The sequence below is a fragment of the Galeopterus variegatus genome, unplaced genomic scaffold (genome assembly GCF_000696425.1).
Source record: "Galeopterus variegatus unplaced genomic scaffold, G_variegatus-3.0.2 Scaffold1597, whole genome shotgun sequence".
Classification (NCBI taxonomy): Eukaryota; Metazoa; Chordata; class Mammalia; order Dermoptera; family Cynocephalidae; genus Galeopterus; species Galeopterus variegatus.
In genome coordinates this window covers 92226-115081 of record NW_007727708.1, presented here as the reverse complement: position 1 = coordinate 115081, position 22856 = coordinate 92226, and the positions used below count along the sequence as shown (strand labels likewise).

At 38.2% G+C, this 22856-nt stretch overlaps 1 protein-coding gene across 1 annotated transcript in view; it reads right to left on the bottom strand.

Moving 5' to 3' along the window:
* CC2D2B (coiled-coil and C2 domain containing 2B) overlaps positions 1-22856 on the bottom strand; it is a 37755-nt gene that overhangs the window by 6003 nt on the left and 8896 nt on the right. The window contains 7 exon segments of the mRNA XM_008577880.1: positions 4466-4524; positions 9928-10050; positions 10411-10545; positions 12463-12576; positions 15369-15458; positions 16499-16696; positions 19198-19296. Coding sequence (XP_008576102.1) covers positions 4466-4524; positions 9928-10050; positions 10411-10545; positions 12463-12576; positions 15369-15458; positions 16499-16696; positions 19198-19296 — 818 coding nt within the window.

Here is a 22856-nt window from a genome sequence, read left to right as displayed (position 1 = left end):
TGAGCTGATGAGAAGAAAGTGTATTCTTTAGCTGTTTGGTGAAATATACCATATATATGTGCCAAGTCTAGTAGGTCTAGGGTGTAGATTGAATCCTGTGTCTCTTTGTTGACTTGTTGTCTGTAACTCCTATCCCATACTGAGAGAGGGGTGTTCAGATCACCCACTATTAATGTATTAGGTCCTATCTCCTTCTTTAGGTCTAAGAGTGTTTGCTTGATATATCTAGGTGCTCTGGTATTGGGTGCATACATACTTATGATTGTTATGTCTTCTAGCTGGATAGTTCCCATTATCATTATATAATGGCCTTCTTTGTCTTTTAAATTTTTTTTGGTTTAAAGTCTATTTTGTCTGATATAAGAATAGCTATTCCTGCTCCTTTTGGGTTTCCATTTGCATGGTATATCTTTTTCCATCCCTTCACTTTTAGTCTATGAGTGTCATTACAGGTGAGGTGAGTCTCTTGAAGACAGCATACACTTGGGTCTATCATTTTAATCCAGTCAGTTAGTCTGTGTTTTTTGAATGGGGAGAGTTTAGTCCATTCACATTTAGAGTAGTTATTGAGAAGTACTGTTTAATTCCTGTCATTTATTTGCTACTTGTTTAGGTGGTTTAAATATTTTTTTTTCCTTTTTGTCTTTTTTACTGACCGGTAACGGGATCGCAACCCTCGGTGTCGTGCCCGTACCGGGGACTGGCAACGGGATCGCAACCCTCGGTGTTGCGCCCGCACCGCGCTCAGCCAATGAGCAGGAACCGGTCTCCACATGGGATCCGAACCCTCGGTGGGAGCGCCGCCACGCTCCCAAGCAGCGCACTTCTCCAGTGCACCACTGGGCCGGCCCTAAATATTTTTTGATCATTATTTCCAGTTTTATTTCTCTTCCTCAATGTGAGTTGGGAATTTAAGGTGGGATGATTTAGCTTCTTTCTCTTTCTTGCTGGCAGTTTTGTTTTAACTGTGTGTTTGCTCTTTCTTGTGTATTCGTGGTGATGGTCACCATCATTCAGATTCCAGATGAATCACTCCCTTGAGAATTTCTTGCAGGGCTGGTCATGTGGTGGTGAACTCCCACAACTTTTGTTTGTCTGGGAAATACACTATTTCTCTCTCATTTCTGAAGGAAAGCCTTGCTGGGTAAAGAATTCTTGGCTGGCAGTTTTTTTCTTTTAGTATTTTGAATATATCATTCCACTTTCTTCTTGCCTGTACGATTTCAGTTGAGAAGTCTGCTGTTAGTTTGATGGGGGTTCCCCTATAAGTGACCTGATGCTTTTCTCTTGCTGCTTGTAGAATTCTGTCTTTGAGCTTTGCAAATTTAACTATAATATGTCTCGGGGAGGATTGTTTTGTGTTGAATCTGTTTGGTGACCTTTGAGCTTCCTGGATCTGAAGGTTGGTATCTCATCCTACACCTGGGAAGTTTTCTGTTACTATTTCCTTGAGTAGGTTTTTGATACCTTTTCCTTTCTCTTACCCTTCCAGAATACCCACAATTCGGATGTTAGAGTGCTTGAGGTTGTCTGCTATCTCTCTTAGGTTTTCCTCATTATTTTTAATTCTTTTTTCCTTTTTTTTTTTTTTTGGTCTGCCTGAGTTATTTCAAAAAGACCATCTTTGAGCCCTGAAATTCTTTCTTCTGCTTGTTCTACCTGGCTGCTCAAGCTCTCAGTTGTGTTTTTTATTTCATTGAGTGAGTCTTTCATTTCTAGAAGTTCTGCTACACTCTTTTTTATGGTATTAATCTCTTTGTAGATTTCCTTCTTAATATTCTGGATATTTTTTCTTGTTTCATTCTTTTCTCTAGTTGAGTCTTTCTTTATTTCTTCAAGTTTTCTTAAGATCATTGCTCGAAATTCTTTTTCAGACATTTCAAGGATTTCCTGTTCCATTGAGTTTGACTTTGGGGCATTACTGTATTCTTTTGGTAGTGTCATTTTTTCTTGATTGTTTGTACTTCTAGTATTTTTTCACTGATGCTTGGTCATTTGGCAGGGGGTTTGCTTCTTCTGTTACACTGAGGTTGGCTGTGGAGTGGCCCTGGTTGCTACTGTGGGGGGTGAATTGTCTTTGCTTGACAGTAGGTGTGGTGGTGGTTATGTTAGACTGCCTTGGTTCCCATTTGAGACTCTGTGGTTGTAGAATGAGCCCCTAGCACTATGGAGTTCTGCTGGGCCAAACCTGGTGGGTCAGATCTGTGGGCTACTGCTTCCCCCGGGTCTGAGGTGGGGCGAGGGGCTGCATCCAGCTGCTCAGTTCTGTTGGCTGGTGTTGCTGCTGGCCGCCACTGGCAGACTCACCTACGCAATTGAGAAAGATACTTTTTGGACTTTGGAGGAAACCAGACCTCTATAGTTAGGGATGTCTACTGCCATTCACATTAATCAAGTCAGGGAGAAGCAGGCTCTTGCTTCATTTGAGAAGGCAAGAAGTTTCCCAGGGTAGCCAGCAATTAGCTGTCCAAGGCACATCTCTTTTCCAGTTACCTGTGTGTAGCCTAGTGGGTGTGATTTGACAACAACTGCCACCTGATTACTGGGTTAACATTCCTACTCTTCAAGACCCTCCTTTGACATAGACATTGTGTTTTCAAGAAACTTTCCAAAAATTCAGATATCTTGTCTGGGATGATGTCAGCAGGAACAAGATTGTTAGATCAGTTAATTTAGCAAGCAGAGTTGGGAGAAAATGACGCATTGAACTGACAAGTATGGTGATCAGCTTTCTCCTACTAGAATGTAAGTTCAAAAGGGCAGGGATTTTTACCTGTAAACCGAGCCCCTAGAACAGTTCCTGGTGATGAATTGTGCTGAGGAGGGGAGAAAAGGGGGTCATAGTATGGGTTGGATGATGGGGTACTCCTGGAAGCCTATCCTCTGTGCACGATGATTGTATGGGATTGATTCTCTAACCACAGTGCGTGTTACAAAAGCAGCTGCTGGGAGTCTCCTTTTGGCTGAGTTTATAATGCAACTAAGTAGTTTGGAGTTTGCAGAGTGTTTCAATAGTGGTTATGTATCAGAATCACCTGTAATGGTTTATCAGAACTTTTCACCTCCAGATATTGATTCAACAGGTCTCATCTGGGACACTGCCATCTGTATTTTTAAATAGTTTTGGAAGTGATTCTGATGAAAACCAGAATTTGGGAACCATTTCCCTACTACATTTCTTCCTGTTTTATTAAGAACTGGGAAATGAAGAGTGGGAATGACAGGGAGTGGGATGGGGGTATATGCTAATGAGAAAAGAGAGTGGCAAAATGATCTTTGTCATGCTTTATTTTATTTATTTATTTATTTTGTCTTTTTTCCATGTCCGGCAACGGATCGCAACCCTCAGTGTTGCCCCCGTACCGGACCGGGGACCGGCAACGGGATTGCAAACCTCGGTGTTGCTCCCACGCCTCGCTCAGCCAGTGAGCGGGAACCGGTCTGTACATGGGATCCGAACCCTCGGACGGGAGTGCTGCCGCACTTCCCAAGCGGCACACCATCCAGTGCGCCACCGGGCCGGCCCCTCAGAAAGAAAATTTAAATGGCTTCTTCGTATAACTTCGTATAATGTATGCTATACGAAGTTATGCGCTAATGAGAAAAGAGAGTGGCAAAATGATCTTTGTCATGCTTTATTTTATTTATTTATTTATTTTGTCTTTTTTCCATGTCCGGCAACGGATCGCAACCCTCAGTGTTGCCCCCGTACCGGACCGGGGACCGGCAACGGGATTGCAAACCTCGGTGTTGCTCCCACGCCTCGCTCAGCCAGTGAGCGGGAACCGGTCTGTACGTGGGATCTGAACCCTCGGGCGGGAGCCCCGCCGCGCTTCCCAAGCGGCGCACTATCCAGTGCGCCACCGGGCTGGCCCCTGTCATGCTTTATTTTGATTACGTGGTTGTGGCTTACACACCACTCTGCAGTGTGAGTGTGAGTCACTGGAGGCATTTGGCTCTAGAAGCCTCTGACACATCTGTAGTAGGAGTGATGCCTGCTTCAAAGTCTGTGGCCCTTTGGGCTTGACTGAACAACTCCTTAAGGCAATTGTGTGGATGTGTTTGGGGAAGCAGGAAGCACTCAGAAGTGACAGTAATCCTGTTTCTACCACCCAACTCAGATGTTTTTACCATATCCTGAGTTGTGGGCCATTTACCTTCATATTCTTTCAAGAAGTGTTAGCTACTGCATTATTATTAGTATAGGTTCAACAGGAGTCTATGTTGAGAACTTTCCCACTGTGGCCCATAATGTTTTGCAGAGTTAACTTATTCTTTCAGAGAGTGCCCTGGTTAGCAGAGGGGCCACTTTTCTGTGCACGTACCAAGAAACATGTGGTTCAATGGAATTATTATAATCTCTCTTTTCACACTTCCATTGCTGAATCTAATAGGCCAATTTTGAAAGGCTAGGTTAGAGAACTGAAAAGTGACTAAGCAAGAGATTAGAGAGAAAATACTGTACCTGTTCCTTAGATCTTCTACCATGCTTTTATCAGTATCGGAATAAATTATTTCTTCAGGCTGAAATAACAGATAATCGAAAGTTAGGAAAAAGCATAGACCACCTTTATACTACAGTCACCCAGGGAGTGCTACCTATAATAAGGGAGAAACCAAACCAGGCTCATGTGGCAAAACACTCAGTCCCACAGATAAACATAGATAACAGTGTTTCCTTTGAGTTTGATACTGCTTCACCAGAGCATGGGAGGAGGAACAGTTCTACAAAAGAAGATGTTTTTCATGGGTAAGACAGACCTGCTATCTCCATTCATTTATTCAAACAAGCATCTGACATGCATATTGATATGACCAAATAATGTTTGGCAGCTGTGCCGATCTCTTCCACTTACTGCGACCTTGGCGAAATTACTTAACCTCTGTGTTCTGAGTTTCAATCACCTCATCTTTAAAATACGGACAGTAATAGTGCCTACTGCTCTGGGATCTTGTAAAGATTTAAAAATAACATAATACATGTAAAGCCTGGCACATAAGGAATGCTCAATAAACAGCAGACATTATTGTTATTTTTACTCTACTACCATGATTTATTATACTCCTCTGATTATTTGTTTCTTTCAGCTAGCAGAAGTCAGTTCTTTGTGCTTGTGTGTGCACACATGTGTGCGTGCGCGCGCACACACACACACACACACACTCTCTCTCTCCACTTCAACCTCCCCTGTCTCCAAGCCTTTACTCTAGGTAGCCCCCCAGCAACAGGGAGCAATGCTCTTCCATGTTTCCTCATGTTCCCCTTCTGGGCAGGATTTGCTGAGAGGAGGGGAGGACTTAAGTTCCCCCCCAACCCTTCCTTACCCTCCCTGCAGGACTCACATGGACAAGAGTGAAGAACTTGATTAAGACAGTTTTTGTTGTTGTTGTTGTTAGTTAGTTGTTGTTCTTTTGTGGCTGGCCAGTTCAGTTTGGGGATCTGAATCCTTGACCTTGGTGTTATCAACACTGCACTCTAACGAACTCAGCTACCTGGCCAGCCTTAGACAGTTTTTACTTTAGGTATTCCTGAGCTGAGAAATAGAGGCAGCTGTAGGTAAAGGGACAGATGTTCCCTCCTCATGACAGCAATGATGGTTGTGCAGAAAGGGGGCAATACTTGACAGGCCTCTAGGTTCCCAAAGTATGGCCCCCAAACCAATAACCTTGGACCTGGGAATCTGTTAGAAATATAAATTCTTGGTCCTCACCTCAGACCCATGGAATCAGAAACTCTGGGGGTGAGGCCCAGCAATCTATGTTTTAACAAGGCCTCCAGTTGTTTCTGATGCTTACCATGGTTGAGAAACCACTACATTAGAGGATAGTCTCAGGCACAAGGAGTTTCCCCACAATAGAACATGGCAAGAGGCAGGAGATAGAAAGGGAAATATGAACTCCAGTGTCACCTTGCAGGAGCTGGCAGCTCTCCCAGACAGGATAGGGAGACTGAATTCACTGACCACTGTCACCAACTGCTCTCCACCCCTCACCCGTACTGGGCAACTCCTGTGGATTAGTTAGGCCACCTTCAGATCCGAAAAAGAGGCCTGGGATATGCTGCTTGATAAGTTTATGGGGTGTTTGCTTTCCTTTTCTGGCAAAGGCCCCTTTCTTTCAGGGAACTCATGTCCTTCAAAGCTTCAAGAGGCTTTTCCTGAGAACCTCATCTCTGAATACCCACATTCTCCTCATTGACACTCAAGTTTGTGTTCCCAATGTGTGTAATAGACAGTGTTCACTCTAGATAGTGGTTTCTCCTGGTATGTATGTGGCCATTATACCACAGGAAAGAAATCAATAGAGATACAAGTCAAACACAACTATGAGATTTATATCTGTAGATTCAACTTAGCAGAAGGTTTAGTTTCCACCTTCAGTCAGAGTGGCTCTTAAAAGCACAATTTTCTTCATGGCAGCCCTTGCCTTAGTGATATTGGCTTCTGACTGCACTGAGGATAAAGGTCCAAATCCTCACCAAGGCTCTGGTCATCCCTCCACTTGTGGAGGGTACTAATATTAAAAAAGCAAATGTATTTTATAGGGCCTAACTTTTTAGAATTGCAAATAGAAATATTAAGCTTGGGAAAGACAGAAAACTTTTCACAGGCTTAAGTCTCTGTTGTAGATAAACAATTGTAACACAGCAAAAACGCTGGCTCTAAGGGCAGATGTCCTTGGTGCAGCTAAACCTAATGATTGTTGCCATGATGAATATCTTACTGTTCTTTTTGTAACCACCCATGTTCCTTTTCTGTAACTTTCTTGCCTAGACAATAAACACTGAGAAAAAACCCTGATTCAAGGTTAGTTTCCAAGAATTCTTCTCCCTTGAAGGATTCGTCTGGAATTAATCCTTTTGGGGCCTCTCACTGCTCAGAAGAAATGGGCTTTGAGTAATCCTTTGCATCTCCGTCACCCTGGGGGAGAGGCGACACCACTCACCTCTGCTCATGCCCCTGGCAGAGGCCAAGCTGGCCTTTTAGCTCCTGGATAGACATTACCATGCCACTGCAGGTCTACCTGCCTGCTGTTCCCACTCTCTACTGGGACCACTCTCTTCCCTGATTTTTATCTCGACCAGCTCCTGCTCACCCTTCCTCATTCAGCTTGTCATCACTTTTCCCAGGAAGCCGCTGCAACCCTCACTCCCTCAGGTCCCTCTGCTGTGTGCTCCCCAAAGCACATTCATTTCTTCTGAAACAGCATTTATCACTCTGCACTGCAATTGCTTATTTCCTTCTTTTCCTCCTCTAGAACATAAGTTCAAAGAACACTGAGACATGTCTTTTTCCTTGTGGTACCTACACCTCACTGGCTCACAGCAGGAAATCAATAACTATCACCTAGATGAATAAGAGAATGATTATATATTAAACAAACAGAAACCTCATCTCTAAATAGATCATTCCCCCCCCCCCCCCAGAAGGCAGCAATGCTTCAGTCACAGCTTTGGGATGGGGAGAGCAAAACATGGGTTGTAGAGGCTGTAAATGCAGTTTGCTCAAGAGAAATAAGCACATTTCCCCTTCTTTCAAATGACTTTTCAAACAGGAACTATGAAAAAAATATATATATATACTTGCATCTGCATGGAGAATGTTTAGAAGGATGCACAATAAACTACTGACAGTAGTTATTTCTTAAATGGTGGGGAAAATGGGGAGAGAAAGGGGAAAGAAAGTTGATGGATCTTGGACATGACCAGCACCATTGTGCACACAATAAGCACAAAATACCCACTGGCTTTGTCTTCCACTCCAGCATTAAACCCCTCCCCCCTTCCCTTTACGAGAAGCCTTGTGACTTCTGCAAAACAGAAACCCTTTTGCTTCTGCAAGGGTGCAGTTCTCCACCCTGGTTTCAAAGCTTCCACATTAGCATAATGCCCCTCCTTGATTGTATCAGCCAGCCCTTGGTGCCCTATATAAGCTCTCTCACCCCCACACCTGGTGCTGTACTCCACTTTGAGTGCAGCCTGGCAGATTCTTTTCCTTTAATAAAGCTTGATTGGTACCCAGTGTCTTGGCTCACTTTCTTTCAAAAGTCTTCACTGTGCACTCTTCTGTACTCTTTGATTCCCCCCCCCAATCGCCATGCATTCTTTCTGATATTGTGAATTGCCTCAAATATATGGACAAGCATAGAGAATAACGTAATGAACATCCACGCAACATAACTACCACCCAGCTATATCTAATATTTGCATTCTTCCATATTTGTTTTAGATTTTTTAAAAAGATGTAAAACACTACAGACTTGAAGTACTTTGTATGCTGCTCCCTGATCTCATTCCTTTTTTTCTCTCCCCAAAGCTAACCTCTAACCTGAATTTGGTATTTATCATTCCCATAAATGCTTTTATACATCGCTAAATATCTATATATATATGCGAACATATACAGATTTCAAATTTCATATAAATGGTTTTGTACTGTTTGTGTCATTTCACATCTTCTTTATTCTAACATTACATTTTTAATATCTGTTCATATTAACATGCATGGCTCTAGGTCAGTAGTTCTCAACCTTGGCTGCACAATAGAATCTTCTGGGGAGCTTTAAAAACTACTGACGTGTGGGTTCCTCCCTCAGAGATTCAGATACACTGTATGTACCGTCAAATTGAGAACTGCTGTAAATTGGTTCATACATTTTAAAAAATTACTGTATAGGAGATTTCATTGTATGAATACTTCACAACTCATGTACCAGTTTTCCAGTTAATTGTTTCTAATTTTTTAATAACTCAAGCAGTTCTGTAATGGATATTGTTATACCTGTCTCCCTGTGCATGTTCCTCTATGGTACATACTTAGAAGTTTGAATTGATGGATCAAAGGTTGAGCACCTTCAATTTTACCAAGTTAATCATATTGTTTTCCAAAACATTTATGCTGTTTACACTCCCACTGTTTCTCTGCCTTTTTTCCAACACTTGGTATGATCACACATTTCTTGCCAATTTAATGAACGTGAAATAGTGTTTTATTGTTTTAAATTGTATTTCTCTGATTATGAGTAAGTTTGAGCATTAGAGTTTCTACTTCTATGAATTGTCTTTTGCCTGTTTTTCGATTGTTCTTTTTCTCTTTTTCTCATCCTTTCTCTCTCTCTCCCTCTGGGCTCATTGCTCCTAGTCTGTAGAGTTTGTAATTGCCTGCACTCTACCATATACCATGTCCCTCAATCCAGAAACAGCTGTTGACATGGTATTTGGAACGTCTTCCCAAAGTGATATTGAGTACATCACAATCCACTGGCCAAGCACCTAGTGATTGGGCCAGTTCCTGGTCTCCTGCCTCCTGAGCCTTAGGCAGTAAGTCTACGGCTTCCCCGTACCCCCATTCTTTCAAAAGTAGGGCACTAGGGGAGTCCCATCATAGTCCCTGGCTTCAAAAAGTGATGCTTGTGTTAGTTCCCTGGCTTTCATTAGGCATTTTCAGACTTTTCTGCCATCCCTGCTTCAGCCCTACTCATAGCTAGTGTTTCTGTCCTGTTTCTATTCCATAAGATAACTACCCTGGTTTGGAGCCCAGATAAGCTTTTTTGTTTGTCAGTTTTTATACTTGATCATCACCATGGATGTGGAGCAGAAGGGCTAGGTCAAAGTAAGTGAGACTTTACTATACCATCGTTAACTTTACATGCTGTTTCATGATGAAAACTTTTAAAGTTCTGTTTTAAAATCTAAATTCACATTTGAGATGACGCTTTCTTCTCAATTTCTTTTTTCTGCAGGTGGAGGAAAGGGGCCAAAGTATCCCAAACATGGGCTGGATGGCGGATAAAACTAGTTTTTGATTATCATTGCCAAATAATTCAATAAGCAATCAACTATAAAACATAACAAGAATTGTCACAACTAGTAAAGATTAGAAGCAATGGTAACTTTCATACAGACACAACTGGAAAAATATGATTTACCTGTATGCTTTGTGCTTTTGTCCCTTGAAAATTTTTTGGAAGCAACTGCTTCCAGAAACTTTCCTTTGAATAGTCAAAATGTACAGCCATTGGCGTATTATTTTGTTGAATATTAAACCAGACCTATGAAAATATTAACATAAAATTAGTGTAGGTTCATGGGAACACAGGTCCACAGTTGGTAAGGATGAAAGAAAATTTTATAGTCTTACTACCCAATGAAGTGGTGGAAACCAAGGGAGGTTCTGAGACAGGAGATAAAGAGATTTCAAGGTTTTGTGATCATTAGACTACCTCACTGGTTCTTAACCTCAGAGGTACTACAGAATCACCTGTGGTCATTTTAGAGATAAAAGGCCCTATACCCTAGGGATTCTGACTGAACATCTATATTTTCTTCAAAGTTCTTCTAGTGATTCTAATGTGTAGCCAGAGTAACTCTTGAGGAGATAATTCAAAATAAGATTTTCTCCACATACTTACATTCCTATCATCAAACAAACAGTCTACACTTTGTAAGGGACAAAATGGGTCAAACTGCTTATGACATTGCCCAGTTGATGGATTCCAAAGCAAATATTCATCAGTTTCTTGAGTTAATACATAAGCCACATGCCCCTGTATGAGGAAAAAAGAATTAAAGTTATTTTTGGTGGATTTAACTAACTTCTGTATGTGGAAATTATAATGTAATGATTCTGGTTTCTAAAAGCCTTTTTTAGGGCTTTTAAAATTTTTTTGAAAAGGAAAAAAAACTAAAGTTCTAGAAATCCTTGGGCCCAGGTTAGCAGGAGGATTCAGACAAGAGAACTTATAAACCAGTGCTGCCATGTACGGTCCTGCAGGGTGTGTCCCGATGGCAACAAGATATTTATTCTAACAAAATCAGTATATCATGATGATTTCCCAACATATAGGACCAAAGTGTTTTGAGGTAGGGGCACTTTTGCCTAATTCACAAGATGGTGCTATATGAACTAGCCCTGCTTTGGTTAGAATATACTTGGAGACTGAGGGTAAACACTAGGCAGAATTCGGGAATGGAAACTGTTTTAAGGTTCTTACAATACCGAGTGAAGTTAAAAAGCCATTAAATTAAATTTGAGAATAAGATTTAAAATTAGAGGATAAAGTATACAGGAAACCAATCTGAGGAATAAAAAGTAGTCATTATGTTGTTAGTAATTTGCTCTCTGCACATATCTTTTGTATTGTAAGGCTTTCTTAGGAAGGAATAAAAATTTCAGGTAATAATAGGACTATGTAACATTTGTTGAGTATTTATGTGTATCAGGTACTACGTTAAGAATTCACACTAATTTTCTCACTTTAATTCACTTCACATTCCATGTGGTAGAGGGTTTTTTTTAATGCCCATCTTTCAGATGAAGAATCAAAGGTTTAGGGGCTTGTCTAGGATAAGAGTAAATGGCATTATTCCTGTTTTGTGAGGAGGTGACTGAGGCTCAGAGAAGTAAACAAGGCTGAGATCATACAGTTAGTAAGTGGCATTGCTAGGTTTTGAACGCCTGTCTGTCCCCCAGACCATATTCTTAACACCATGCTGTCTAGCCTGGTCTACCTAACTCCAAGCCCCTTGTTCTTGATCACTGTGCTCATCTACTCTATAATAAAGAGGAGGCTTCACCTCAACCACACAGCTGAGGTGAAACCATGTGTGGCTGCCTTCCATGGTGCTGGTTCACAGGTACAAGTGCAAATATTTATGGAAATATTGTTAACTGTTTCCTGCCATCTAGTGGTATTTAAAACTACAGCAAGTGACCATATTGAGCAAATTAACCATAGACTTTCAGTTAACAAATTTGACATGGAAATAATAAGCTTTGCCAAAGAAATATAGGGACATAAATGATCATGACAAAAACCATAAGGTAACACTGGCAATGCTGACACTTAGCAAGATGTTCATGGTAGGGCTAGAAACAGTCCAATAAGGACAGCTTTCTGGAGGCATGAATGTAGAAGTATATATATTAAGTTATAAAAATTTCATATAGATAAACATAAATTTATGGCCCACTTCTTTGAAGCTTAAAAGCTGAGGAATGGAGCATGAAGAGAAATGTTTCTTAAATATCTTAAATGCAATATTAGAAATATATAATGATGATAGTGGTGATGATGGGTGATAACAGCCACCACCACAACTATGCTGTAACTATCACTACATAACCACTACCACCATCATTTATTGTATGCCGTGAACAGGTGCTGTTGTCAGTGCCTTATTCGTACTAGGTAATTTAATAGTCCCAGTAACCCCATGAAGTATCACTATTTTTAGTACTATTACAAAGGAGTAAAAACTTCCTTCACAAAAGGAAGTTATTCTTTGCACTGCAAAAATTTTGATAAACCAACATTATTCTCTTAACTAAAAATTGTTTGTTCATGAAATTCCCTAATTAGCTTTCAAAGAGATGGAAACTTGGGGTTGAAGTCTTTTAAACTCGCAGCTAAAATCTGATTTAGTTTTGCTTACACTATTTCAATACGAACTCCGATACTTACTTCTAACACTGAAGTTCCAAGGACAACCAATGCCTTCTTTCCAAAATACAGAAAGAAATTACAGAGAAGTATGGCATGCTCTTCCTTATTTCCAATAGCCAAACTGATGCAGCGCTAAGGCAAAACAGAAGCAGCAACAACAACAGCAACAAAGGAAGGGAAAGTTGAGTAATGCAAGCATCCAACAGATTTAGAGACACTACCCACTCCAGTTCCAAACACACTTGTTTTTGCCAGGCTGCTAAGATGACAGTGAAGTGGAAAGCTCTGGCTTTGCTATGGCACTAGAAGAGAACATTGACTTGGAACACTGGGGTCACCTTTCTTACAGGACACTTGACATGGATATTGTATGTGACCAGGTAATCTATACCCAAAATGGGACATTTTTGGTTTGGACAAATATTAAACTGCCCTGGGCAATCAGGGACATAGGGACTGGTATTTTGAGGAACTTTATCTGATAAGGAATCTCATGTGCTTTTGGAGGAAGTAATCCTTTGGGCAATGGAGATACATTCTGTCATGTACCAATATAGTACCTTCCAATCAAACAGAGCTAGACATCTGTGTTGGAGCCCAATCAGGAAGAGTGATTGAAATGTCTTCAACGGAAAGAGCGGAACAGCTAAGCTGAGTGGATCAGATCAAACCTATGGTGCGTAGTGAAACAGTACAGCAGGAGAGAAAAAGTGCAGCAAAAGTGGCAGACTGCTGGTTTGACTTAATTCTATTCTACAGGTATGTTTTGTTTGGCCCCCAGAATGTTTTAAAAAATGGGAAATTTCATATAAAACTCTGAATTTCTGGCTTCTGTTGAAAAGAATCAAAGGATCTAACAAATACATGACCCAGATGTTCACATGGCAACAATCTGTTCTTGCTGAGTAGCAGCTATACCATTTAGATGGGACATGTGCTCTCCAGTTTATTACAGCCCCACATAAGGGACTGTGGTGACCAGGCAGATGGAGGTAGGGGTGAGGGAGCTAGGGAGTTCTTGGCAGCGACAATTTACCAATTAGTATGGAAGCATTTCATTGTTTTAACAATTGATATGGTCATATTAGTATGCACTGACTGAATGTGATGGTGGAGGGCTGGGAGTTAGGGAGGATGGCAAGGAGGCCCTCCTGAGAGAAAAGTATGAACAGGAGAGCTAAGTGCAGAATATGAACAGACTTCAACATCAGGCCAAGGAGGTTCTTCTAACTGGATTTCATAAGAAAATAAGGGAAAGGATGAGGGTAGGTAATTAATTTTTCTTGGATTCCAGATGCTTTGCACATGGTATCTCGTTTAGTCTTTTCAAAACTCCTGTATGATATAGATGAGGAAATTGAAGTCTAAATAGGTTAGATAATTTATCTTAGGTCACACAGCTATGAAATCATGAACTTGGATTTGAACCCAGGTTTGTATGACTCCAGAGACTGTATGTTAGGTGAGAGAAAAGAGCTCTGTCTTGTGAAATCTAACCAATCATACACTCATGAGCATTCTATGGCCAAGCAGTTCATGTCAATGGAAAGACACTAACCAAGAGGAATCCCAAGCCTGTAATAACCTCTTAGCTATATATATTGTTTGGGTTGGGGGACTCAAGGGTCTAGTATTTGCCTGAATGGTTGTTTTTAGCTCAGCCTCTTTCAACATTCTACAGGATCATAATACCCATGAACATATTCTGATTAGTTCAGAGTCTCAGAAGAGTCTAGACTCAATAACACCTTTCTGAGTTCTAACAGATTTGAATCACTGGATCCTGAAACAAAATCAGATGCCCATGTCTACTTTGACCCCACTTAGCAGAAGGCAGGGTAGCTTATCTATCAAGTTAACCCTGTGTCACCTAAATCCAATTTAGCTCACAGCCCCTAAAGCCTTCTAAGTAAGTGCTATAACTGTCAGTTCCAGATGAAAGTATCCCTCTTTTAGGCTTCCATCATATTTATATTTTCCAATTTAAAATATTTAATGAATGCCTGCTAAATTTAAAGCGGTATAAAATACAGAATAAAAAAATATTTTCTTTTTAAATTTAAAGCAGTGATAAGTACAAAAATAGAGAAAAACGAAGTCTCCCTCCACCTTCAAGGAGATTCAAATTGGGATGTACGTGTACAGAGTGTGGGTGTGGAGTCAATACGTAAGCAACTAAATGTAAATTAAGGTAATGTAAATGAAGGTGGAATGGAAGAAATGCTCTATTTAGGGTTACCAGATTTAGAAGAAAATACATAGGATGCCCAGTTAAATTAGAATTTCAGATAAATAACAAATAATTTTTCACATAAGTATGTCCCAGATATTTCATGGAGCCTGTATTTTATTTGGCAACCAGTCTAAAGTCAACTTTAAGCCAAGTACTAAGGAAGAGCACTGCTATATGACCTCTTCATTCAGATGAGGGGGTGAGGGGAAGGCTGGGGAAAGCTTTTGGGAAGTAGTGGTATTTGCCCTAGACTTCAGGATCTGACCAACTCCATAGTAATAAGCCATATTGCTCTTTAGAGAATATCATAATATTGGATTCCTGGAATTACTGTTGAATCAAAATATTCTTGAGCTACCACTTAGATTGTTGAAAACATTTTTGGTCTTCATGAATTATTTCCATCAATTGTTATAGAACTGAAAATGATGTTTAAAATTATCATATACTTGTAAATTTCACAAGACAAAGTACTACATAAAAACATAATATATTTAAAAAGTTTCTCACTTGGGTGGGAGGGGGGAGAGGGAAGAGGGAGGGAGGTTTCGGTGATGGGACACAATAATCAACTACATTGTATATTGACAAAATAAAAATAATTTAAAAAAATAAATAAATAAAAAGTTTCTTTGTGGAAAAAAGCAAGTAAAAATAGTATACATTTTCATTATAAACTATAATTTGTTACCTCTGATGTCATCCATATATCAGAACCATCATTTTCATCCAGTGTATCAGACATAAAAGGAATCAAAGATACAAATCGAGCAATGATGTCCTAGAATAATATTAACTAACATTTATTGAGTGTCCATCACCAAGCACAATGCTTTGCATGCATTATTATTTAGTATACAAGTATACTACAAGCCTATAAAGTAGACACTATTATTATTCTAGTTTTACAGAGGAGGAAACAAGTTTAGAGTGATCAAATAACTTGTCCAGTGTCACATGACTAATACAATATGTGAAGTCTCTGGGGACTGAGCCCAAGTTGGCCTGACTCCAGATGGTGCATGTAAACCATTATAATAAATTATTAAAATTTAAAACATTACAACAATACGTGTCAACATTGAACAAGTATTGTTAAAAACTGTATAACTGTCAAATAATTTTTAAAAGATGTTGAATAGCAAAGGTTTGATTTGCTTTTAGGTTCAAAATCTATCAGAATTATTTTTACTAATATAAGCTTATTATAAGCTGCTGTGGCAGGGAGAGAGTGGTACAGGCTGCTTTCTCAAACAATAGAAATTATACTGTGGGTGTTTTCCCCTAAAGTACTGGAGACAAAGACTCAGACTAAGGTAGGAATGAAGAAAGGGAAACAAATAAACAAACAATGAGTTAATGCAGAAAGTTCATTCACATTTTAATTGATGTACAATAGCTGCTATTTATACGTTATTATGACCTTCTACAGTGGTGACTGCATGCAACATAATAAACATGGCTCACAATCCTTGATAAGCAAAGGAGCTGTGACTTATATATATATATATATATTTTTTTTTTTTTTTTAAATATAGTCTTTGAAATAAATCTGAGAGCACTATTATCTCCTTTGAAGTCAGAACACATAGGCAGGAAGAAACCTATGATGGAAAAGCAGAGTGTAGCAAAAGGCAATCTAAATTAGGACTTTTGATTTTAGCTTAGGGTCCAGTCTAGGGAGCTTTATAATTCACAAATAATAGAAATATTCTGAGGAGAGCCAATTGACTATATTGAACCTGAATAAACAAAAGTATCAGTGATTCTCATAGGTGCTTTTTAATCACAATAAAGCTTTTAAAAATAATTATAACTTACAAGTGTTGCATTAGAATCATGAAGAAATATTTCCAGAAGTTGTTGAGGTGGATTTAATGCCTTGATATATCTTGTTACTAAGATCTGTATCCCTTCATCATTAAAAACAGTAGTTGTGATTCTTCGGTTGGGAAATACTGCCTTACAATTTGTTTTAAAAATCTGTGCTCTTTGCAAAACATCTATTTGACCTGAAAACTAGAATCAAATTCAAAGTATTTCAATATTGTACCATATCGTTCCCATAGAAAGTATCAAAAAACAATGTTTATTTTTGCCAGCTTTGAAATTATTATTATGGATTGTAAAAATAGTGTACACTTCTTTGATGGTATATGTAAAGGTAATTCAGTGTAAAACCTACCTTATCTAGTTTTGGATTATGGATGACATACGATATTTGAGGTTCAATGGTAGCAAAAATATTTAAGAAGGTACATTCTTTTAAATTCTGCCCCTTGTAATCTTCTTTAGGAGATACGTAAGTCTTACTCCAAGTATATCCAAGCAAAACTGGTGGAACATTCACTTGAAATGTTCCACTAATCTGAAAGGATATATTAATATAATAGATTATAAATGATGAAATAAATATTGGCCAAATATAGCCCAGCTCAGTCCTCTCCATAGGAGAAAGCGGGCTTGCATGGGTACATGGGCTTCTATTAATATGCATCTGCCCAAGAATGATCAGGTTCTTAGGCACCCTTGACACCTTGTGTCCCTGCCTAATACAAACTATAGGCACCCTGACACCTTGGGTCCCTGCCTAATATGAACTATGTGGAGAGGATAGGAGTAAGAAAGAGATGAAACAAGGAAGCATGTTACTATACCAGAGTGATAAAAGCTCTTTGAAAATCTAATTCAGGCTGAGGCAAAATGCCAAAAGATCATGCTACATTTTGCATTGGGTCTAGAAAGAGAAAAACGTAACAGCAGGAGAGACAACCCTGAGGCCCACAGGAGGAAGAATCTTGTGGGGAATGGGGTGTTTGGAGAGAGGAGGTGAATTATAATTAAAAAATAACTACTAATAATAGCTAATAGTTACCAAGCACTTACTATGCATAAGGCATTGTGTCAAATGCTTGATAGAGATCATATCATTCAATGGAGTAGATACTGTCCTTATCTCCATTTTACAGATAAAGAAGCTGGGGCTCAGAGAGTTGAAGTAATTTGTGCAGCATCACAGAACTAATGAATAGTGGAACTGGCATTACAACCCAGGTTTGTCCACTTTTGAAGTCCACTTTCTTAATTACTTCTCTTTACTGAGAACTGCCCACAGGAATTTACAAATGTAGGAAGCCCTGTACTTCCATAACTTAAGTCCCTATTGGTTTTTTATATTTGCAACATACTCTACTATGACTTCTTGTGATTGCGCATTATATAGGCACTTCTACTCTCCTACCTAATATTCATTCTCTTAGCTGAGCAGTGGTCATATCACATAATTAAAATGCAAAAAGTCTGTTGGGGTTTTTTGGGAACTATCTGTTTTCCTGAAACAGGCACTACTGCTTCATGCTTCTCCCTGCCTCCTGTTGAAACATAAATATGAGGCTGGAGTTGCAGTGAACATTTTGCAATTATGAGGATGAAAGCCACATCATAAGGACAGTGAAGCAGAAAGACAAAAGTAATTTGGATTCTTGATGATACCCTGAGCTGCTGCACTGGCATCTGGACTTCATTTTAGGTGAGATAAACAGACCCCTTACCTATATCAGCCACTGTTAGGCAAGTTTTCTGTTGTATACGGCCTAATGTAGTCCTAATACACACGATTCCCTCTCACTCAAATGACCTTGTTTGCTTGGCAAATTCATCTTTAAGGACTTGATTCAAAGTCATTTCCTCAGTAAAGTCTTCTTTGATCTTTTAGTCTCCTCCCATGCTCCACTAAACTCTCTGAACCCCCCTACCTGCTCCACTTCCTCCTCCAACCCCAGGAAGCATAAAGTACTCCCTACTGTATGTTCTCATAGTACCTATCTCATGCCTCCATTAAAGCACTGCAGCATTATCACATTGTACTGAAATGTTAGTTTTCTTCTACAGACAGTAAATTCATTGAGGTAGAAAATTCACTTCTGCATCTTCAAATCTTCAATGTCTATGTGTCAGAGATGTCAAGTACCTTGCCTAAGACCACTCAGTAAATAAGTAACAGAGCCTAAAGTGGAGTCTAGACTGGGGTTTTAATACTTTGTTGGCCATGTAGGCATATTCCTGCTACATAACCCAACAATAGAGCGCCCTGAGGGTCTCACAGAGACCATGTGCTGATCATCAATCTCACCATTATCAATAAACAATGCTGACAAGTTGAAATTCCTGGGATCTGTGATCACAAAGCAATATTATTAATTAGAATGTGTCATAAATCTGGTCTTAATAGGATGGTTACATGCAAATATAAATGTTGCTTTAAGACCTAAGGCTAGGTGTCCTATTCTTTATCAGTGAACACTCTAAAGATATTAGAAATAAATTTGTGGGTGCACCCCATTCTAGAGATAGCTGAAACCTTCGAACACTCCAAAATCCCAGAGCATTATAATACAGAATTACTTTAAATGACCTACCAACCTACCAGTCACGGAATCTGATTCAAAGACAAGAGAAAGTGTTTCTATTAGCCAGAAGTCAAAACTTAGAATAATTAGAGAAGAACCATTTTTTATTACCTCAGATTGTTGCAGAAGAGCAGAGAAAGGGAAGACAATGGATCCAAGCCAATTCTTTCTTATATAAGAGTGACCACTACAGCTCTTAAGACAGTGATCCTATTAAAATAAATCAATTTTCTGTCACTTAATATCATGTGATGAATAGTTTCACAAACCCACATATAAGTATAAAAACTATTCTCTTTATTTTTAAAAGAACCCAAAAGGTAAACAGAAAAAATATTTTTCTTTCTTTTTAATTTCTTTAAAAGATAATTGATTAAAGCAAAAGTAATGACCTGTTGTGCAGTTTATGACATATATATATATATATATGTCTAAATATATGACAACACTAGCACAAAGCACAAGAGGAGGAGATGGAAGTGTTGCAATATCTTACTCTTACATTATATGTGAAGTGATACTTACTATATTATATAAAGGTATACTGTGGTAAATTAAAGTATATATTGTAAACCCTAGAGCAACAATTAAGAAAACAAAGTATACCTAATAAGCCAGTAGTAGAGATGAAATGGAATCATAAAAGTACTCTATCAATCCAAAAGAAGGCAGAAAAAGAGGAAAAAAGAGCAGAGAACAGATGGAATAAGCAGAAAACAAATAAGATGGAACCCAGCCAAGTCAATAGTTATACAAATTATAAATGGCTGAACATTAAAAAACAGAGATTGTCAGAATAAATAAAGAAGCAAGACTCAACTATATGCCGTCTATAGTAAGCCCATTCTAAATATAAAGAAACAGGTTAAAAGGAAAAAAAGAAAAGAAAGAAAAAATATATCACATAAACACTAATTAAAAGAAAGCCAGAGTGACTAATTTATAACAGAGTAACTAATTTAAAAATGAGAAATGTCTGTATAACCAGGAATAAAGAGGGATATTTCATGATAAAGGAACCAATTCATCAAGATGAAATACACTCTTAAACACAGATGAACCTACTAACAGAGTTGCAAAATACATAAAGCAAATATAGCTGAAAAATATGACACCAAAAGCAAATTAATAAGTTTGACTTCATCAAAATTAAAAAACTTACTCTTCAAAAGACACTTAAGAAAATGAAAATACAAGCTACATGTTGGTAGAAAATATTGGCAAATCATATATCTGATAAAGGACTTGTATACAAAATATATAAAGAACCCTCAAAACTCAATAATATGAAAACAAACAACCCAATTTAAAAAATAGAAAAATGACATGAACAGACACTTCACCAAAGATATACAGATGACAAATAAATACACGGAAAGGTTCTCAATATCATTAGTTATTAGGAAATGCAAATTAAAACTACAATGAGAAACTGCCACACATCTGTTGGAATGGCTAAAATGAAAAATCCTGACAAAGAGTTTATAAGAAAGTGAAAGCACTCACACGTTACTAGTGGTAATAAAAAATGATACAATTACTCTGGAAAAGAGCTTAGCAGTTTCTTAAATATCCACTTACCATAATATCTAGCCATTTCACTCCTATGTATTTACTAAGAGAAATAAAAGCATTTGTCTGTACAAAGACATGTACACAAATGTGATAGCAACTTCATTTATAATAGTAAAAAAAAAAAAAGAAAACAACCTAAATGTGCATATGCAATGGAACGCAGGTTTATCATAGGAATACTACTATAAATAAAAAGGAATGAACTGTTTGATAAACATTACAACATGGATCAATCTCAAAATAATTTTTCTGAGTGAAAGAAGCATGACAAAAAAAGAATAATACTGTATAATTCCATTTCTATTAAATTTTAGAAAATACAAACGATAGTGACAGAAAGATCAATGGCTGCCTAGGGTGGGTGGGAGGGAGACATGTCAACGAGGCAGGGGGAAAATTTTGGAGGTAATGAATATGTTCATTATCTTGGTTCTGATGATGTTTTCATAGGTGTATACATATGTCAAAAGTTGTCAAATTACACCCTTTAAATATGTGCAGATTACTGTATGCTAATTATTTCTTAATAATGCTATTTTTAAAATTAGAGAAAGTAAGTGTAGTGGGGAGAATCAGGGATTAGGCATAAAAGGATTGGCATTTATCACCACCACCACCCCTCCCCCATTGGCAGTATCCTGTGATCCATACACTTTTAGCCACTTGAATTTTTCATTTCATCAGCCAAAGGCCAGAAATGAAGGAATCTGGGGAAGGTGGAAGAGAATAGCTGAAGTTTGAAAAAAAGCTGCCAAAACTCTGATTCCTGCCTTCAGGTCATAAACACTGTTTTGGATATCTGGAGCCCTTCTAACTTTTTATACTTGAGAAATTACCCCTTCCACTTACCAGGGAATACTAGAAGGGTCTTTTAAATTCAGAGGCTGACCAGCAACAACAGAGCTGAACAAGGAGGACTGTGTTGCTCTAGTCTAATACATAACAGGCACACAAGTTTTGTAGCAATTATGGCCTTGGACTTCTGACCGACGTGATCTTAACTGCTTAATCTTTCCACCCCAGGTCCCGGGGCTGCTGCAGGCTTCATAGTTTTACCTTGTCTCAGGCTACAGATAACACATTTATTGGGACTCACTTTAAAATTGGTTCCCTATGCATCCTCTCCGAGAAGCAATGAAAGAATTTTATTTTTAAGACCATCGATATTTACATATGAGGCAACCTTTAAGGAATCTGTTAGTATGGGAACTGTTTATATCAAGTGACAAAAACAGGACTTAATATTCCTGAGCTACAATGTGTATGTGCTAAGTCTACAACATATTGGCATAAGTTGAAGCATGGCCAGGCACTCTGATGGTTAAATGGTTGAAGTGGGGCTGCTATCACTGGACAATCCCTTTAAATAAACCATATAAATTAAACTGATATACTTGCAAATCAAAATAATCCCTTAATTTTTGTCCTGGTATGTGATTTCTGGTGGGCAACACAACTTACCCAATAGGTTCTCTTATCTTATTATTAAGATTATATGTTAATTGGTAACTACAGAGTTAGGACCAAAGGCTTGATGAAAGGAACTGTTGACTAGGGGCCCAAATGTACAGTGTGATTGGCTACAATGTAATGAAACTAGAATTTAAGGCCAAAAGTTTACACTACAGCTTCTCAAACATTTGAAAATGTAAAAATAATATTAGAAAACTATTAGGTCAAGGAAGAAAAATTAATAAAAACATATATAGAAAATAACAAAAAATAAAAATAATAAATAACCAAATATAAAAGATACAGTCTAAGATATTTTTAGAAATAAATTCAGAGTCCTAGAATCTTTCCATTATTTATGAGAAGATGAGAAATCAGACAAAGGAGGCATCCAACACATCTGGCGAAAATAAGTACAAAAATATTCATAAGAACATTGGGAGGAAGAAAACAATAAAAATACAAGCAGAAATACGTGAATTAGAAAACACAAAGAGTGAAATGTAAAAACAATTTCAATAATTGGTTCCTTAAAAAATAGGCAAATCTCTTCCAAATTAAATCAGGAAAAAAAAATAGAAAGACACTCTTGGATAAAGAGGAGGGTAGATAAAAGCAGGTCAAAATTATAAGAGACTAGGCTGAAAAATTATATGCTAATAAATTTTAAAATCCTGAAAAATAACTAATTTTTCTTTTTTCTTTTTCTTTTCTTTTTTTTTTTTTTTTTTTTTTTTTTTTTT